The sequence below is a fragment of the Copadichromis virginalis genome, linkage group LG2, assembly GCF_057382275.1.
Source record: "Copadichromis virginalis isolate Kocher_CV1m ecotype Utaka linkage group LG2, C_Virginalis_male_GT1.1, whole genome shotgun sequence".
In the NCBI taxonomy this organism is placed as follows: domain Eukaryota; kingdom Metazoa; phylum Chordata; class Actinopteri; order Cichliformes; family Cichlidae; genus Copadichromis; species Copadichromis virginalis.
Window position 1 is genome coordinate 10,939,679 of NC_140619.1, and position 17,648 is coordinate 10,957,326.

The 17,648-nt window shown below is 45.5% G+C and overlaps 1 protein-coding gene across 4 annotated transcripts in view; it reads right to left on the reverse strand.

Annotated features, from left to right (window-relative positions):
- nfkb1 (nuclear factor of kappa light polypeptide gene enhancer in B-cells 1) overlaps positions 1 to 16,354 on the reverse strand; it is a 31,728-nt gene extending 15,374 nt beyond the window's left edge. Inside the window, exons 1-5 of one of the 4 annotated variants that reach the window (XM_085471142.1) lie at positions 16,071 to 16,354; positions 12,429 to 12,475; positions 10,938 to 11,028; positions 4,796 to 4,836; positions 3,546 to 3,644 (exon numbers count right to left, since the gene is read on the reverse strand). In XM_085471142.1, the coding sequence (XP_085327268.1) occupies positions 3,546 to 3,644; positions 4,796 to 4,836; positions 10,938 to 11,028; positions 12,429 to 12,467 (270 nt within the window). In that variant the 5' untranslated portion in view covers positions 12,468 to 12,475; positions 16,071 to 16,354. Of the gene's footprint in view, positions 1 to 3,545; positions 3,645 to 4,795; positions 4,837 to 10,937; positions 11,029 to 12,428; positions 12,476 to 15,196; positions 15,480 to 15,889; positions 16,050 to 16,070 lie in introns of those variants that run through there. The other 3 variants (XM_085471150.1, XM_085471134.1, XM_085471127.1) reach the window with 3 other exon arrangements.
- Positions 16,355 to 17,648: the final 1,294 nt, after the last annotated feature.

Genomic DNA, 17,648 nt, shown 5'->3' on the forward strand with positions numbered 1-17,648 from the left:
ACAACACGGCAGGAAACTCGAGCTCGTGTGCTTGTGTCAGTCTCATACAGAGCGCGGGGTGGAAACAAGAGCGCCACGGCTTCTAAAGCCAGCGACGGTCACCTCCAACCAAAACCACAGTGAAACAAAACCAGCCTTCGGCAGACAATAGTAAACACCAGCCTCTCCCCTGCTCACGAGAAAAGACCGTGCAGCTTTGTAACGCCGCTGACACGACGGCTTCACGCGACTCGTTTTGACCTGTTCAAGCAGACGCAGCGACGCATTGTTTAACAGCTGGTTCCTAAATCACAAATAAGCAGGGGCAAACCCTGCACACTTCCTTTAAATGTGATTTATGCAACTTTTCTCTTCTCTTTTTTTTACATGCTTTAAATACTCAATGCATTATTGCCCACGTGTAGTAAACGAGTAAACGAGACCTTCACTGAGGACTCAAATATCTAAATCACAGGATCCTTAAGACGACTCCCAAGAGAGGTTTGAGTCTATGATATTGTTACGACACATTCATAACACAACATTTTTGTGATTTTAAACTCGTTACAAGTTAATGCAACCCTTTAAGACACGGACGTCAGACTCGTTTCACATCGTGGGCCACATGCTGCCCACTTTGACCTTAAGTAGGGCAGACCCGTGAAACTCCCCTTCATGTCAGCATGAAAACGTCTAACCACACACTGAATCGTCATACAAGAAAAAACAAACACTATTCAGATTACATTAGACAGATTAAGTAGATACTTTAGTCATCCCCAGGAATCCACAAACATCCTAGGTATGCAGTAAATATTCATTAAAAATTGAAAAGTAAAAATACTGGACGTGTCCTCCCACGGTGGAGGTGCCGGTGCTTCCACTCACGTTTCCAGGCTAAAGCACGATATGATCGTCGAGAATATTCCCTTTGAGGCCCGGGTTGTTGTCGCACACAAATCTGCACAGTTGTTATAGTCAGTGGGAAATTGTGCAACACTTTGGTCGCTCTAGTAAATGTTTATGCTCCGAATGACGAGATGACGAGACTCTCTTCAAACCTGCCTTAAATAAGTACTCTCTCATCCCGGGGGATGATTTTAATTGTTGGTTAGACCCAGTTCTGGTGTCCTGCAGGTTTTAGATGCGTCCTTGATCCACCAGAGCTTATTTAAATGGCTAAATTACCTCCTCAACACTTCTTGAAGTTCTCCAGAGGCCTGGTGATGAACTAATCATTTGATTCAGCTCTCGAGAGAGACCTCTCACACGTGTACCACACGTATTGGAGAATCGTTTACGCTATCACTGACACTTAATGCCTGCAGCAGGTCCACTCCTGTGCCAATCGCTGTGTAGTTATTTCACACCCACCTACAACGGGATTTCAACTCAACCCTTCTGTTTAATGACAGAAGATGAGATAGGCTTTTGCTTTGCTACTAACTCCTCCCCAGAGACTTCCAGCCTTGTTGTATGGGATGCCTTTAAGGCCAAATTACTACTTATTCAGCAAAAACAAGCCGCTCATGAACAAAATATGTTAATGCAACAGGTTAAACAGACAATTTTTAAAAAGCATGTTGAACTCAAAACGAGGCTTGACCTACAAACAACATACTCAACTGAACGGCGACAAACCTGATAGATAACTGCCAAGTCTTCTTAAGGTATCTAGGGCCAAGTATTCTTTCACAGCTCATGAAAAAGTGAATCATGTATTCAGGGACATCCTGATGCATGCTCAATCATCCGGGTAAGTAAATCGCCAAAAGTCGGTTCTGTTCATCTGGATGTCCAGATGAACAGAACCAACTTTTGGCGATGTATTAAAGAACTTTTACTCAGAGCTCTACACCTCAGGATCACAAACTAACTGCAACACAATTAATGACTTTCTAGCCAAACTTAACATTCCTGAAATTCCACCAAAACTTAAAACAGGGTTGCATGAACCCATGTATCAGCTGGAAGTGTCCTCAGCCAAAGCTTTGATCTGGAAAATGCTCCGATCGGAAATGTTTCCTTTTGGAATTTTACAAACACGTCTTTACATTACTGTCTGCACAGCTTAGTCCAACCCACACTGACTGCTTTAAACTAGGATCTCTCCCTCAGTCATTGCGAAGCCTGTTTCACACTATTAAGGTAAAGATAAGAATGTATATATTAATTATTATAGACCCATTTCTCTCTTGAACATGTGAAATCACAATAAAGCAAAGGAATTTCTGCAGTAGATAGAAGAGTACCTGATATTTAACTGTTTACTCTGTATTACTCTGTTACTTTGTTACTTCGATGGTCCCGAAGGAGGTTTTCATCTGAAACACAGTTCAAAGTCAAATCTATGACCTCCTTCACATTTCCCAAAGCCGTCTGCAGTGGGGTGACTCTGGCCCATGGGCCATAAGTTTGACACCCTTGCTTTAAGCTGTATGATGGTGTCACACGCCTGTAAGTGAACACAGGCCTTTATGGCCTCAGTGTGTCCAGTGTAGTTTGGTTTTTCAGTTGAAGAGGTTAAGGCCACATTAAGCTGGCCGACGGACACAAACACCGACAGCTGGAGACCCGACAGCCAAGCAGTCAGTCCTGTTATACTCCTGTGAAGGCTGCTTGAAGTCTGCCGCCTGGGACACGTGTAGTTGGTGCACTGTTATGTAAATTCTGTGAGTCTGTGCGGTAAAAAAAGAAAAAACAGGCGAGCATGTGGACATCCACACGGATGCTCGTCATCAACGTCTGATGATGAAATTTATGGACTCAAGTCCGCGTCACGTATAATCATGACCTTAAAACTAGCTTTGATTTTGTTTTCCTACAACTAAAAACTTCAACTGGCAAGATAACGTCAGCCAAAATTAACCAAAAGGGAGCTGGTTTGATCCAATAAGGCTCGTCTCAACAAACAGTGAGCTTCAACATCAGCAGGACAGTCAGTTCACAGAGGGACCGCTCGGCCTCCAAACATCCAGGTGAGCTCGGTGTCATTATACTGATGCTCGGGTATACAGCACAGACAGCAGAGCAGGACTGGGTCTCATCGCTGGTCTTACTCTGTGTTAGCTTGTGAAAGCAGAAACAGTGTGATGAATAACTCATTTAATGGCTGCGTGTGTTATTAATAACTGTAGTTAAAGGAGCTCTGTGTTACTCTCACTGAACAATCACTGCGATGAAACTGATATAAACAATCATTTCCCAGAGCTTCAATCGCACTACGGCATTACTTTCATATTTCAGCTTCAGCTCAAAACAGGTTTAGTCAGTTTGACAACTTCAATCAGCAAAACGACAGAAACAGTCGGCCCGATGCCTCAGCAGTATTAAAGTCTCTGCAGGAAACTGTTTTATTTCCTCTTGCCGCTGCAGACAGAAGTGAACCACAATCTGATTTTAGTGCTCACTCTGTGTGCTTCAAACACTTCCTGGACCAACAAACTGGAAGAAAGTTTAAACGCTGCGCTCTGCAGGTGAGTCAGCTGACTGTAGCGAGTGCGCAGGACGAGGTTTACATTTGCACGTCCGACACCTGGAGAACAAGCGCAGACAGGAAGCGTTACCTTGACGGTGGGGTAGGTCTTCCTGTTCTTCTCGCTGGTGGCCCCCGGCAGACCGCCGTGAGACGGCCCCTCGCAGCCGTACCTGAACCTGAAGCCGCGCTGTAAAAAAAAAAGACAACAGTGCACACCTGTATCAATGCATCAGCTGACAATCAGTCACCTTGTTGTTCTAAACACACGTTCAGGTGATTATTCATTAAACAGGTGGGTGAAATCCAACTCTGAGACGCGATGCTTCCCTTTCCTCCTGTTGAGTCATCAGTGTTAATCCAGCTGAAGTTAAAGGAGCTCTGTCATCAAATAAATATATACAGGCAGGGAGGAGGGTGTGACATTTATGGGGTGAAATTAGATTAAAGGTGTAAATGTTTAGGATTCAAAGCTCAAAAATTAATGGGAAATACTCCACCCAAGTCAGTGCCCTCCCACTCCCGGGATAAACAGCGCCGCTAACACTTTGACCTTTCGTCCAAAAACATCATGGCGGTGACAGAAATGCTAATGATGAGTCTTTAAAATCAATGGGTAACGTGCCAACGGCTACATCCAAATTTACATACTTCAGTTTGACTGTAAATACAAGCTTGAACAGAAAGCAAGCAGCACCATGAGAAGCACGTTAAATAAAGACTTCCTGTTTAAAGTCTAACAGAGATCATTAATGACCACAGACGGTCACTAAAATAGGTCTTATGAGCGTTAAATGTATTTCTTCCGTCAGTGTTAAACATAACACCTGTAAGTTCAACGCAGGACCTTTTAACACCTTAACATCCTTCACTTTAATGACTGACTCTTTAATGACTCAGGGGGGACCCTGTTATTGACCCCCCCCTCAGTCTTTGCTCCACTTTGCTGCACAACTTACGGCCTAACTGTGTTTTACTGTCCATTAAAGCAGCGGTCCCCAACCTTTTTTTGTGCCATGGACCGGTTTATGTCCGACAATGAGCCTCAACTCTGGCGGCCCGGTACCAAACGACTCATGGACCAGTACCGGCCCAGGGGTTGAGGACCGCTGCATTAAAGGAAGTGACATCAGAACACGGTCAGAGTGCCGTTACAGTCAGCGTGACCATCAGCAACAAAAGACAGGAAAAGAAAACAGCAGTAGTTACAGGTGTGACTTAAACAGCCAAACATCCTGTACTAAGTCAATTCCCTTTTTTAATTCTAAATAAAACCAATTTAAAAATAAACTAAAACCAGCGGTCAGTCGTCTCTGATAAGACGGGACAGGTGAGTGTTACCTGTTTGGGCTGCTCCACGATCTGCAGGAACGGTCCGTCCACTGTAACCACAAAGACTCAGATTCAGACTCAGATTCAAACACCTTCTCATACAGCTGATTTGTTTCTTTGAAAATTCGTTTTGGGGTTTCAGACAATCGAGACATTTAGAGGTGTCAGAGAACTGAGATATCTTACACATGAAATAAAGACCGAGCTACGCTTTTCTCTACACAAAGTTTCCCTGGGGTATCTGTCACCCCTCACCCTGGGTCTGGTCTCTGGTTTGACAACCATCTGCTGACCAGCAGTGCTCTAACCAATCCTATTCAGTTTCAGTGATAAGACTCTTTGAGCTGCAGACCATCAATATTAGAGGGAGAACCCCAACAATCTCCTGTGAGCAGCACTGTGTCACAGTGAGGGGAACTCCCTTCCACGGTTTGAGGTTTCCACGGTTTAAGAATTATTACAACTATGTCATTATTACTGATAAGTAGACCGTAAAGAGTGTTTAACTGTCATGGTCCTGAGTCTGAGGACTCAGTGTTTTGTGTTTCTTTATGCTTTTGTTCATTCCGAGTGTGTATTCTGTTGTGATTTTGCCATTTGTTAGGTTTCTGTTCTTTACCTGCCTGCTCCCACTTCTCTGTGTTCCCTCTGTCTGTCCATGGTGTTATCGTGTCTGCTCATGAGTCTGCCTGTCTAGTTCAGTGTCCTGTCTGGTTCTCTGTGTCTGTTAGTTTCCTGTTTTATTCTGAAGGTTTATGTCTGATGTGAGTGTGTTCAGTTTACTTTTTCCCTGTCCCGTCAGCGCGGATTTCTCCCAGCTGTGTTGCCCTCCTGTCTCTCATCCCCTGATTACTGGTGTGTGTATTTAAGCCCTGTGTGTTCTCCTGCCTGTTGCCGGTTCGTCTGTGTAACTCTGCGTCAGTCTGTGTTCCTCGGTGTCCTGCGCGGCTCTCTGCCTCTCACCCCTTTCTGGTACCCTCTCAGGTTTGTCATTTAGCTTTCCCAGTTTAGGTCTTTTGTTTTGTCTTCTCTCTTGCCTGTTTTGCCCTCTCACCATTGTGTAAATAAACATCACCAGCATTATTATCTACTGCCTGCGTTTTGGGTCCTTTCTCCCTCCATTCCCACACGGCTCGCCTCGGCAGCCGTGACAGTACGAACCGGCCACTATGGACCCAGCGGCAGTCAACCCGCCCAAGGAGCTCCGGGAGGACATTTTGTACTCAGTGGACAAATTAATTAACCTATGGCTGGAGCATGAGGGGAGAGAATTCCGCCAAAGCATAGCGGTTCGGCTTCAGCGTTTACTTTTTGGTCTCCCCTGGTTGCTCAGCTCACTTCACCCGCTCATACAGGATTTCGTTCTGAACGAGCTTCATCTTCTTCCCCCTGCTACCACCCACCCAGCAACACATGCTTCACTCCCCGACCCGACGGAGAGCGTCCTGCCCGGCCCGTCGGTCCAGCCTTCAAATGGGGAACAGCACTCACGCCGTCGACACCCCTCGCCACAGTCGGACCCCAGGATATCAGAGCAGCCGACTGTGGTGAGTAGGAAGGATAACAGTTCCAATTCGTACCTTTTTCTTCCGGGATTGTTCGGGGTGTGTCAGTGGGAGCTAATTCGCGAAGCCTACCTACCTTCGTGGTAACCGATCTCTCCCAGGTTGGCATTTTTAAGACTTCAGTGAAAGCAAAGGGCTGTTGTTCTTCTGAAACTGTTAAACCCGTGTCAGCCAACCCAGGGTCTGCTAAAACTGTGACATATAACCCAGAGACCATTAACACCAGCTCTGATAATACTAGGTCCGTTTATTCATTTGAACCGCGGCCTCAAGCTCAGTTAGCCGCACGACCTCAAGCTCAGTTAGCCGCACGACCTCAAGCTCAGTTAGCCGCACGGCCTCAAGCTCAGTTAGCCGCACGGCCTCAGGCTCAGTTAGCCGCACGGCCTCAGGCTCAGGTAGCCGCACGGCCTCAGGCTCAGGTAGCCGCACGGCCTCAGGCTCAGGTAGCCGCACGGCCTCAGGCTCAGGTAGCCGCACGGCCTCAGGCTCAGGTAGCCGCACGGCCTCAGGCTCAGGTAGCCGCACGGCCTCAAGCTCAGTCTCCAACTCCACCACCGTTGTCATCACAACCCCTATGTCAGTCACCCTCAGTTCTGCCTCCTGTTCAGCAGCCACCAGCCCTGCATCCTGTATCAGTTGTTCCACCTGTAAAACAATATAAGTCTATTCTACCCGAAAGACACAGCTCCTCGCCCATCCACTCCAAGCAGAGAGACACATCTAACAATACTGTTTTCGTTCCTCAAAAGCTGGCCCGATTAGAGACATTTACTACCTCCAGGGCCTCCCCAGAGTCCGAGTTACAACCCGCAGTTGACTCTGGACCCCTGGAGGCTAAGGAGTCAGCCGAGGACTGCACCCAACTGTTGCCTCCTGAGCCTAATCTATGTGTTGCTCAGCCCCAGTCAGCATCAATGCTGCCAGAGGCCCGTGCGCCTGCTGGTTCTGTTCTGTCCCTGCCAGGGGTCTCCGCACCTGCTGGTTCTGTTCTGTCCCTGCCAGAGGTCCCCGCGCCTGCTGGTTCTGTTCTGTCTGTGCCAGAGGTCCCCGCACCCGCTGGTTCTGATCTGTCCCTGCCAGAGGCCCGTGTGCCTACTGGTTCTGTTTCATGTGTGCCAGGGGCCCCGGTGCCCGCTGGTTCTGCGGCTGTTTTCGCTGGGGGGCCCGAGGAGCCCGTCCAGCCTCCTGTTTCGCTAGCTGGGGGGCCCGAGGAGCCCGTCCGGCCACCTGTTTCGCTAGCTGGGGGGCCCGAGGAGCCCGTCCGGCCACCTGTGGCTGCAGCGCCACCTCAGGCAGTGCCACCACCTTCAGCATCGCCTGGTCCGGCTCCGGCGTCCTCATCAGCATCGCCTGGTCCGGCGTCCTCATCAGCATCGCCTGGCCCGGCGTCCTCATCAGCATCGCCTGGCCCAACCTCCGCTTCAGCGTCCTCATCAGTTTCGCCTGGTCCAACCTCCGCTTCAGCGTCCTCATCAGTTTCGCCTGGTCCAACCTCCGCTTCGCCTGGTGCTGCAGGGGCCACGCAGCCTTCGGGTCGCCTACTACCTCCCCCACATCGTCGGTCATCTGCCAGGCCGCTTGTTGGACATCGTTACCACCGTGGCCGCCCTCCGGACTTCTGTTGCCACCCCCGCCTTCTGCGTGGACGGCCTCCTACACGCCGCCACTGCCTTCCGCGTGGCCGGCCACCTGACCTGCATTTTTGCCGCCGTTGCCGTCCGCACGGCCGGCCCCCTGACCTGCATTTTTGCCGCCGTTGCCGTCCGCACGGTCGGCCCCCTGACCTGCATTCGCGCCGCCGTTGCCGTCCGCACGGTCGGCCCCCGGAACTGTTTCCACGCCACTGCCTGCTGCGTGGCTGGCCTCCGGACCTGCACCGCTGCCGCTGCCATTCGCATGGTCGGCCTCCAGAACTGTACTGTTTTGGCCTCCTGCGCTGTCGGCCCCCTGAACTTGGCCGTCTGGGCCTTTTTTGGACTCTGTCCCTCCGTCCTGGGCCCCCTCCGCCCGCCCTGGTCGGGTTGTTTTCTGTTTTGGTCTGTTTTTGTGTTTCTGCTGGGCTGTCTGGAGCCAGCCCTTGAGGGGGGGGTACTGTCATGGTCCTGAGTCTGAGGACTCAGTGTTTTGTGTTTCTTTATGCTTTTGTTCATTCCGAGTGTGTATTCTGTTGTGATTTTGCCATTTGTTAGGTTTCTGTTCTTTACCTGCCTGCTCCCACTTCTCTGTGTTCCCTCTGTCTGTCCATGGTGTTATCGTGTCTGCTCATGAGTCTGCCTGTCTAGTTCAGTGTCCTGTCTGGTTCTCTGTGTCTGTTAGTTTCCTGTTTTATTCTGAAGGTTTATGTCTGATGTGAGTGTGTTCAGTTTACTTTTTCCCTGTCCCGTCAGCGCGGATTTCTCCCAGCTGTGTTGCCCTCCTGTCTCTCATCCCCTGATTACTGGTGTGTGTATTTAAGCCCTGTGTGTTCTCCTGCCTGTTGCCGGTTCGTCTGTGTAACTCCGCGTCAGTCTGTGTTCCTCGGTGTCCTGCACGGCTCTCTGCCTCTCACCCCTTTCTGGTACCCTCTCAGGTTTGTCATTTAGCTTTCCCAGTTTAGGTCTTTTGTTTTGTCTTCTCTCTTGCCTGTTTTGCCCTCTCACCATTGTGTAAATAAACATCACCAGCATTATTATCTACTGCCTGCGTTTTGGGTCCTTTCTCCCTCCATTCCCACACGGCTCGCCTCGGCAGCCGTGACATTAACCAACATTTCAGTTTGAGCTCCTTTTTAACCTCAAACTTTTTTGATGTGCAATAAGAAATGTTTTGTGTGAGGTCATCGCCTGTAGTGGCGTCTCATTTTTTTCTAAACTCTCTTTTCAGAAATGTTTTATGTTTTTTTTTCTGTTGTGTTTTTTGAAATGTCATCAGTTTTTCTTAAAATATGCATCTGATAAGTAGGAGAATGTAAAACATCTTCCCTGAAATCTCGTCTCATTTGCTATCAACATCCTGTAAAACGGCTTTCAAGAAATCTGTACGCGACAGTGTTTCGAGTGTCTGCGCTTCGATTGAAATTTCATGCCACCTGAAATGTCTTTTGCGGTGATCCTTTCCTGAATTGTCGTTTGTAAAACTCGTAACGCGGGCATCTTGCGCAATATCGATTTTCTAAAACGTTGAGATTTATGTCATCTTTCATTCAGTTTTGTTTGATGACACATTTTCTAAAATGTCACGTTATGTTTAATGTCTTTTGCGACATTTTGTGTTTCATGTCAGGTTTCCCGTCATGTGAGATTCTGTTTAATGTCGGTGAAATGTTGTCTCACATGAAATATGAACTGTGAAATGTCGCCCTTGTTGCGTTTCCTCTACCATCCATATGTGCAGGAGAGACCGGTTGTATTTTTCCACATGTTAAAAGAAGAAATGCTGTAATCGCCACTTTCTGCGTACCACTGTAGCCACATGTAAATGTAAAGAGGAGCCAGTTTCCCCATGCGAGCTACACCTCTGTCTCTACTCAGAGAAACGATGTGTTGATATTAAAGGGAAGTGAGAGCTGAGCTGCCGTCCCACAGCCACCACAGAGGACACGTCATGAAACTCCTCTTTCACTTTACCTTCATTTTTTCCCCCTCAACAGAAATTCACTTTTGCAAAAAGAAAGTGGAGTTTCGGAAGTTTTTCCTCCCCAGCGGCATCTGTTCAACCTGTGTGTGGTTTTAATGTTTCTTTCACACATGTTATAGAGCCTTCAGCTTCTGTCTGAACAAAGGCTTCATTCATGCCGTAACGGTCCATATAAAGCTCTCATTGTCTGACGTAACAGTCCAAGTCAAAGTCCATTTGTCTGACTTTTCCTGGAACTTTAAACCAAATCACACATGAAATTTATTGTTGGGTTTTTTTTGGTAAATAGTTTTTTTTACAGGGAATACCAGTGACATAAGTCTTAGTGGGTCCCTTTAAATTTTGAGTATTACCTAAACAACAATGATACGCGTGGATATAACGACCACAGTCAACCAAACGACGAGTGTCAGGAAGCAAACACTGCAACAGGAAAAGAACTAAACTGCTTTTCAATCAGGCTCGAGTATGTAAAGTATGAGCTCAACACAATTACACAAATGGGGCAGCAGATACTTTATCTCCACCTGCGTGTTTTTTATTTCATGCTAACCACACAGTAATAACCTCAGGATGGCGGAGTGAGTGAGACCAAAGGAAACCGTCTGAAAACAAAAGGCCTGACAGCTTTTGTGGGGACGGCAGGAGAGACAGGCGTGATGGTTGCGTGACAGTGTGGTATTTTTATGCACGAAGATTAAGCCGTCATCTCAAAATGACAAGTTTAAGAGATGATTAATGCCACCCATGGCTGCTCTTTTTTTTCTTCAGAAATTATACTATTGTTCAGAAACAAAGGGGAAATCCAGATAAAAACAACACAACACATTCAAAGTAAATAAACTCTGAAAGTACAGAGGTCAAATCAAGCCAACAGGAAAGTACTACATGACGTCTTCTTGTTGGACCAGCAGTCTGAAACCCAAAGACACCCATTTTAAAGATAAAGCTGATGGTGTGGGACACACCTGCAGGACTCTCACCTGTCCGCAGAGACGTCTGAGGCATCGCAAAATGTGGAAACTCCCATGACGGGTCTATCATGATGTTATCAAACATCTGCAGTAAAGACAAAAACACGAAGTCTGACTTTAGACTTAAATAAACACAGGAAGACATTATTATTATTTAGTTCTTGTTCTTCACATGTGTGCAGCTTGAGTGATGTTAACTGCAATAATTCATGTTATACCAAAGAAACAACAGTCCATTAACGAGAACAGGACAGTTATTTACAGCAGCTCGGATCAGAGCCCCACATCAGTGCTTCTCAGGGTTCAAGCAGAAGAGATACCCCAGCATGGTCTGTTCAAAGAGACTGCATGAACCGGTGCCACAAAGGAACCACGACCAAGGAGGAAGATCAATAAGAAGGACGAGAAGAAGAAGACAAAGAAGGAAAAGAAAGCACTGACATAGATCAGGAATATACAAGCAAATCAAGAAGAAGAGACAGATCAAGACAAGGAAGAACAGGTATAAGACCACGAGGAAGACAAAGACCGACAAGTAGAAGATGAAGCTGTTCAAGAAGATTAAGGCCAAGAAGAAAAAGAAGAATAGGAAATAACAAGAAGAGGGTGACGATGTAGACGAACATCGAGAAGAAGATCACGCAGATGAAGAATATAATCAATAAGAGCTATACAGAGACCAAGAAATACAAGGAAGATGAAGCTGGAGAGGAGGAAGGAGTTGAAGTTGACAACCAGGAAGGAAAAGATCAGAAGAAGATCAGAGGAGAACCACAGAAACAGTAATGATCAAAAAAAGCTAAAGAACAACTGAAAAGTGCTGCGTGGAAAATGTTCCAAAGAAATGAGTTACTGTAATCACATTACATTTGTGTCTAACACAGCAATAGAAAGTATTAGTGCACTAGACTCGATGATCAGCACAGGTAATCAAACAACAAAGCTGCTGGCCAATCACGTTCTTCAATAATCTGCATGATGTTGGACAGAAGTGACTCAAAGAGCCTTTTTTATGAGGAACAAGGAACAAAAATAGCAGCACAGTTTCCTAATGTTGAGGATCGATATTGATACTGTCTCATTTACATGCACACATGTGAGCACTTCCCACTTTAATACGGCTTTTCTAAAAAGGTTGTGATACCTTGTTACTGGTGTAGATCCAAGTATTTCAAAGGGTTTAAAAAGGGGGGAGATTGTCTCCTTCAGAGCAGAAATATGGGCTGTTATTTGTCAGCCTGCAGAAACTGTGACATCTCCCACTGGTTATTAAAGTCATGTTTTTGGAACCTGCTGCTTTTTTCGTCATCATCTTGTCAATGACATCCTAAAACAGCCCTTGCTTTGTCTCCCTTTCTGACTACAAAAGGAGCATAATTTACCAAATCATCATCATATTGGGTCAAACACGACTTAAAATTAGTAAATGAGACTATAAGCTGGACATTATAAAAAAACATGGAGGCTGAGCCCAGGTGAGTTTACCTGGTTGGGAGTGTGTAGGTAGTGGTCGTCTCCGGCCATGGTGGCGTCTGCAAAAGGTGGAGCAACACGTCAGTTAAACCCACGGAGTGACATCAGCGATTATTATTATGAGTAAGAGACCAGAATGACAAAAGTGCTCTGTTCATTCTTCTTATTTTTATGTTTTCTGCTCATCACAACACGTTTAATTATAACTGAGGCTTTTTATTTGCACTCCTCTAAACAACCGTCTTCACCTTGAATTAGAATTCTATATGAGTAAAGTGACTTACTCTCTAAATACTCTACTTTCTGTTACAACTACTTCATTCACAACTTTCTTTTTTCAAAGCGACCATTAAAAACGATCAACTGCAGAACTGCAACAATTAATGGTTAATCTCTTATTTTAGCAACAGAAAATTGACTGAAAGCAACTTTACTGACCGTTTATTTGAGGGTTAAAGGCCTTTTTAGAGGTCAGCAGTCACTTTGAACATTTGCTAAAGTTTTTAATTTAACCAGAAACTGCCGACAGCTTTTTCCATCCTCTCTCTCGTTACGTTTTCCCACATGTTGGGAAGCCTTTGTGCACTTGCAGTGACAGAACAGTGGCATTATAATACTATTTCTCTTCTCCTGTTTCTCTGTGTGCTCCACTCCGTGTGTGAGGAGGTGCACCCACAGCGAGACTGAGAGCAGGGACAGGAGGAGTACCAGCAGTAAAGACTCTCACACTCAGCTCAAATACAGAATACATTTGTAAAAGCATTTTTCTTTTCTTTTCTTTTTTGGTATATTTTATTTTAGAAAGTTAGAGAAGCAACATTAAGGCTCAACCTGATGTTAGCGTACCGATGAATGGCGTTGAAAGTTGAACTGGTGCATCCCTTTTCATGATGCATATAGGCCTGTAAATGGTAAACGAACTGGTTCTTAAAAACTGCATTTTATACCTGACCACTTAAGAGCAGGGGTGGGCAGATGTGTCTTAAACCAACACAGCTGAATTAAATGGCTAAATTACCTCCTCAGCATGTCTTGAAGTTCTCCAGAGGCCTGGTGATGAACTAATCATTTGATTCAGGTAAGTTGACCCAATGTGAGATCTAAAACCTGCAGGACACCGGCCCTTGAGGCGTGGAGTTGCCCACCCCTGACTAAGAGAGGCCTGACCTAGAGGCCTTTATAAAAGTTGCCTTTTTGTGTGTCTTAATGCAGTCTTTCGACCGATATTAGAGTGAAGGCCATTTCGCTTGTATGTCACTTCCTCCTTCACTTAACACCTAAGCTGCTTTCACTGCAGCCCAGAAACCACACAACAGCCCGATCACACAGTAAATGGTCTTTGAAGGCATGCTGTTGGACAGGAGCTGGGGGGGGGGGCTGGTTTGGTGGTGGGAGGTATAAACCTGCTGCACAGGTTTCACCTGACAGTTTTTAGATGCTTAAACAAGCATGCAGTTGTTATTTTTAACTGGAACTCAGTGGCTGTTATCATTGGAGCTGTGTGGATTAATGAGCGTCAAACTACCAGTGAATCTGTTAGAAACTGCACCTCACTTCACAATGGGGGACACACCACTGCCACTTTTTTGTTTGCTGTTTCAGTCATGCTAAATAAGGCTTTGATAAGTCCTTTATAAGGAGTAATAAAGAGCTAATATCATAGTATTTAAGCTGGTAAGACGGCTTTGGTCTTGTATTAGAGCAGGGGTGTCAAACTCAAATACACAGTGGGCCAAAATTCAAAACTGGAACAAAGTCGCGGGCTAACATTAATATTTATTGAATTATATTTATTCCTCCAGATATAAGAATGAATCTTTTCTTATGGACTCAAACACATTTTGCTAAAAAACTGAATATGGAACAAGCAAAGCTTAATACTAAACAATATATATATTAGCTGTATAATACCAGTAGGCCAGCTCTGATAGTAATTTGGTATGGCTTCGCGGGCCAAATGTAATTAGGCTGTGGGCCAAATTTGGCCCGCGGGCCAGAGTTTGACACCTATGTATTAGAGTATTTCAGGGAATTTGGAAATTCTTGTACCAAAAAAGAAGAAGAAAAAGAAGCAGAAAAGAAAAACATGGAGAAATTCCTTATTGCATTAGAATGAGGAATATGTATTAAGGTTGTTAATTCAAACTTTGCTGAGCAAGCTGTGAAACATGCAGGCAAAAAACTAAATGTAAACAGTTGACATGACGGCAGTAAACACTCGGGCTTTAGTCCCGTTGAGAAATTTACCTGCTGACTTCTAAAAAGGTGACTATGGAGGGAAACACTTCCATCTCAGTTCATCACACTGTGAGACCTCCAGAACTAACCTGCAGAAGTAGGCCAGGTGTCTCCAGCAACTAACTTCCTCAACGATTATTGAAATTTGAGCACCTTTGAAGGTTTCCTCATTTTTGCTTTCTTGCGCTTGTGCACGTGTTTCTCGTGAGTTTACCTGGGTTTTCTCCTTATATTTATCAATTTTTATCCTTTTCCTCAAAAATTGGATTTGCGAAGTGCACATTTTTCTCGTGAATCTGCAGGTCTTTCATAAATTTGCCTCTTTTTTGGCCATCTTATTAAATGTTTTTTGGCTGTTGTCGTTTTTTATTGTCAGTTTATTAATTTTATACCTTGTGAACTGAGTTTTCTGTTCTCGGAATTCACTCTTTGTTTATTATATATATAAATATATATTTAACCTTCGGTGATACACAGTTTGTAATACACAGTCGTTTAAACCCGATAATAATTACTGATTATTGATCGCTGACACTTGTTACCTGTCAGCAGCATCGCTCGTCCTCGTTCTCATGAGCGTGCCTGTGTGATCTACGTTAGCTCTGCGGCTAACAGCTAATTAGCTCCTCCGGGTTGTTGTTGTTGTTGTTGTTGTTGTTGTTCATGTGGCTAAAGTTAAAGCAGGCAGGCTGTTGGCCGGCGCTTCCACAGCACCGACCTCAGTGCAGCTCGGGTCTAATCTCGGGCTTCAAGTCAAAGCGAGCCCCGTCCTCGCTAACCGCTGCCTGTCCTGGCTGCCCGGGAGCTAGCCTCGTAGGTTCCGTATGCGGAGAGCGTAACACAAAACTTCGTATTAAAATCTGCCAGTTACACCGTCCTTCGCTCTTCACTTCGGTACACTGAACATTGCGATATAAATGAATAGATACCAGAATCAGCCGACCCCAGTCATGTATTCGGCAAGTCTAAAATCCACACAGCAGTTCGGTGTAAATAAAAATGTCGTTTTAATTATTTTGTCAGTTTAACCATTCTGCCCTTTGGCTACCAAAGACCAGAGCGAGTTAAACGAGATTAAAAGTTGGATTAAAGTTCAAACTTTCACTAAGCCGAGATTTTGATTTTTGATTAATCGTGGCCGAATTAGCTGGTGGGTGTTACAAACACGTAATGCACTTTAACGGTGACGTGAAATATTCCCGAGGCTACTGACATTACAGAAAATAAAAGCTTACCGTTTTTAACATGGAGTTTGGCCCGGGGTCCTAACAGTTACCTGGCTAATGAGGAAGTAAGCAGCAAAACAAAGCCAGCTGCCAAAGAGTTGTAACGGGTCCCGCTGAAGTTGTGATTATGAATGGAAACGTGCAGCTGGCTGGTTAGTTTAGTTAGCTGGTTAGTTAACCAGGCTGTTACCTGTTTCGGTCGGTCAGGTGAAGAGTTCCCTTTGAGTGACAGTCCTCCTCAGTTCGCTTCACTTGTGCACATCACTGCGCCATGCTGAGCTACCGATCCATCCACTTTACCCGGAGTACGTCATGACGCGAGACGGGCGCGTCATTACACTTTAACAACTTTAATGAACAATTTTAATCCGAGTGGGATTATAATCCAGAGGGAGCGACAGCAGTCCCGCAGGTGACACTGACTGACGATTGTCAGTTGAAATAAAGTTGACTTGATTTCCTTCCCCACTGGAAATTCCCTGTGACGTCCAAATGAGGCAGAGAGCGGGGAAAACCACGAGGTCTCACTTCGAGAAGAAAACACAGTCTGAAGAATATGAATCAGAAACCGAGTCCTCCTGTTTCACCTCAAAAGAGGAACTGAGCCCAGACAAAGCAAAACGCGTTGAAATACACAGTAACAGCTCAAGTTACACACATAGGTTAGTAATAATTCAGTCCTGCATTAGAAATACCACAGTAATACATTACAAAAGTACTCCAACTCCATACAGATGGATTAGCCTTGAGACACATGAGAAAGGTTTTGCTACAGGACAGACGGTGGTACAAGTATAACTTCAAGGGATCTTTTGTAATAACAACAATAATAACAGTAAAAACATTTTTTTTTAAGTTTTACATCTCAGAAATAATTGGAATTGAAATTAATTTATTTCATTCTTCGAGCTGATTCGGCAACTATGAGCAGGGACTTCCGTCTAGATCGTCTTTAGTTATAAATGCTGTACTTAAGGAAAGGTACAAGAAAATACCAGGGGCAGCAGTCTGAGCAGAGAAGCCCAGACCTCCCTCTGTAGTCACCTATCGCTCATCCGAGGGAACGCCGAGCCGTTACCAGGTAAGCCGAGAGACATAATCTCACCAGTGTGTCCTGGACCTATCCCAGGGCCTCAGAATCAGATACCTGAATCACCTGAGCTGGCTCTACTCTGAGTCCCTTCAAAATGGCTGAACTCCTAATCTCTAAGGGAGAGCCCAGCCAGCATTTGGAGAAAGCCCCATTTCTCCCATCTCATTCTTCCAGTCACTACACAGAGATTGTGACCACAAGTGAAAGTAAGAACGTAAATGGGCATTACACTCAGATCTCTCTTTTGCATGACAAACCAGTACAAACCAGAGTCCACATCACAGACATCTCTCGCTCCACCCTCCTCTCACTTGTGAACAACACCTTGAGGCACTTAAAGTTCTCCACTTGGGTCTCTAACCCAGAATGGGCACTCCACCCTTTTCCTGCTGAGAACCATGCTCTTGGACTTGGAGGTGCCGATTCTCATTTGTCGTGTTTCACTTCTGTCCATAAAAACTATGAACTGAATCTGTGACAACACCCGCTCAGGGGGAGTCCGACTTATTACCAGCAATGTGGTTGTACGTGGCTCATACAGGAACAGAATGGTTCATAAAAACGGGCCATACAGCTCTGACTCCTGCAAGGACATGGTCGAATGATTTGTCCAAGTCCACAAAGCACATGTAGACCGGTTGGACAAACGCCCTCAAGTATCTTCGAGGATAAAGA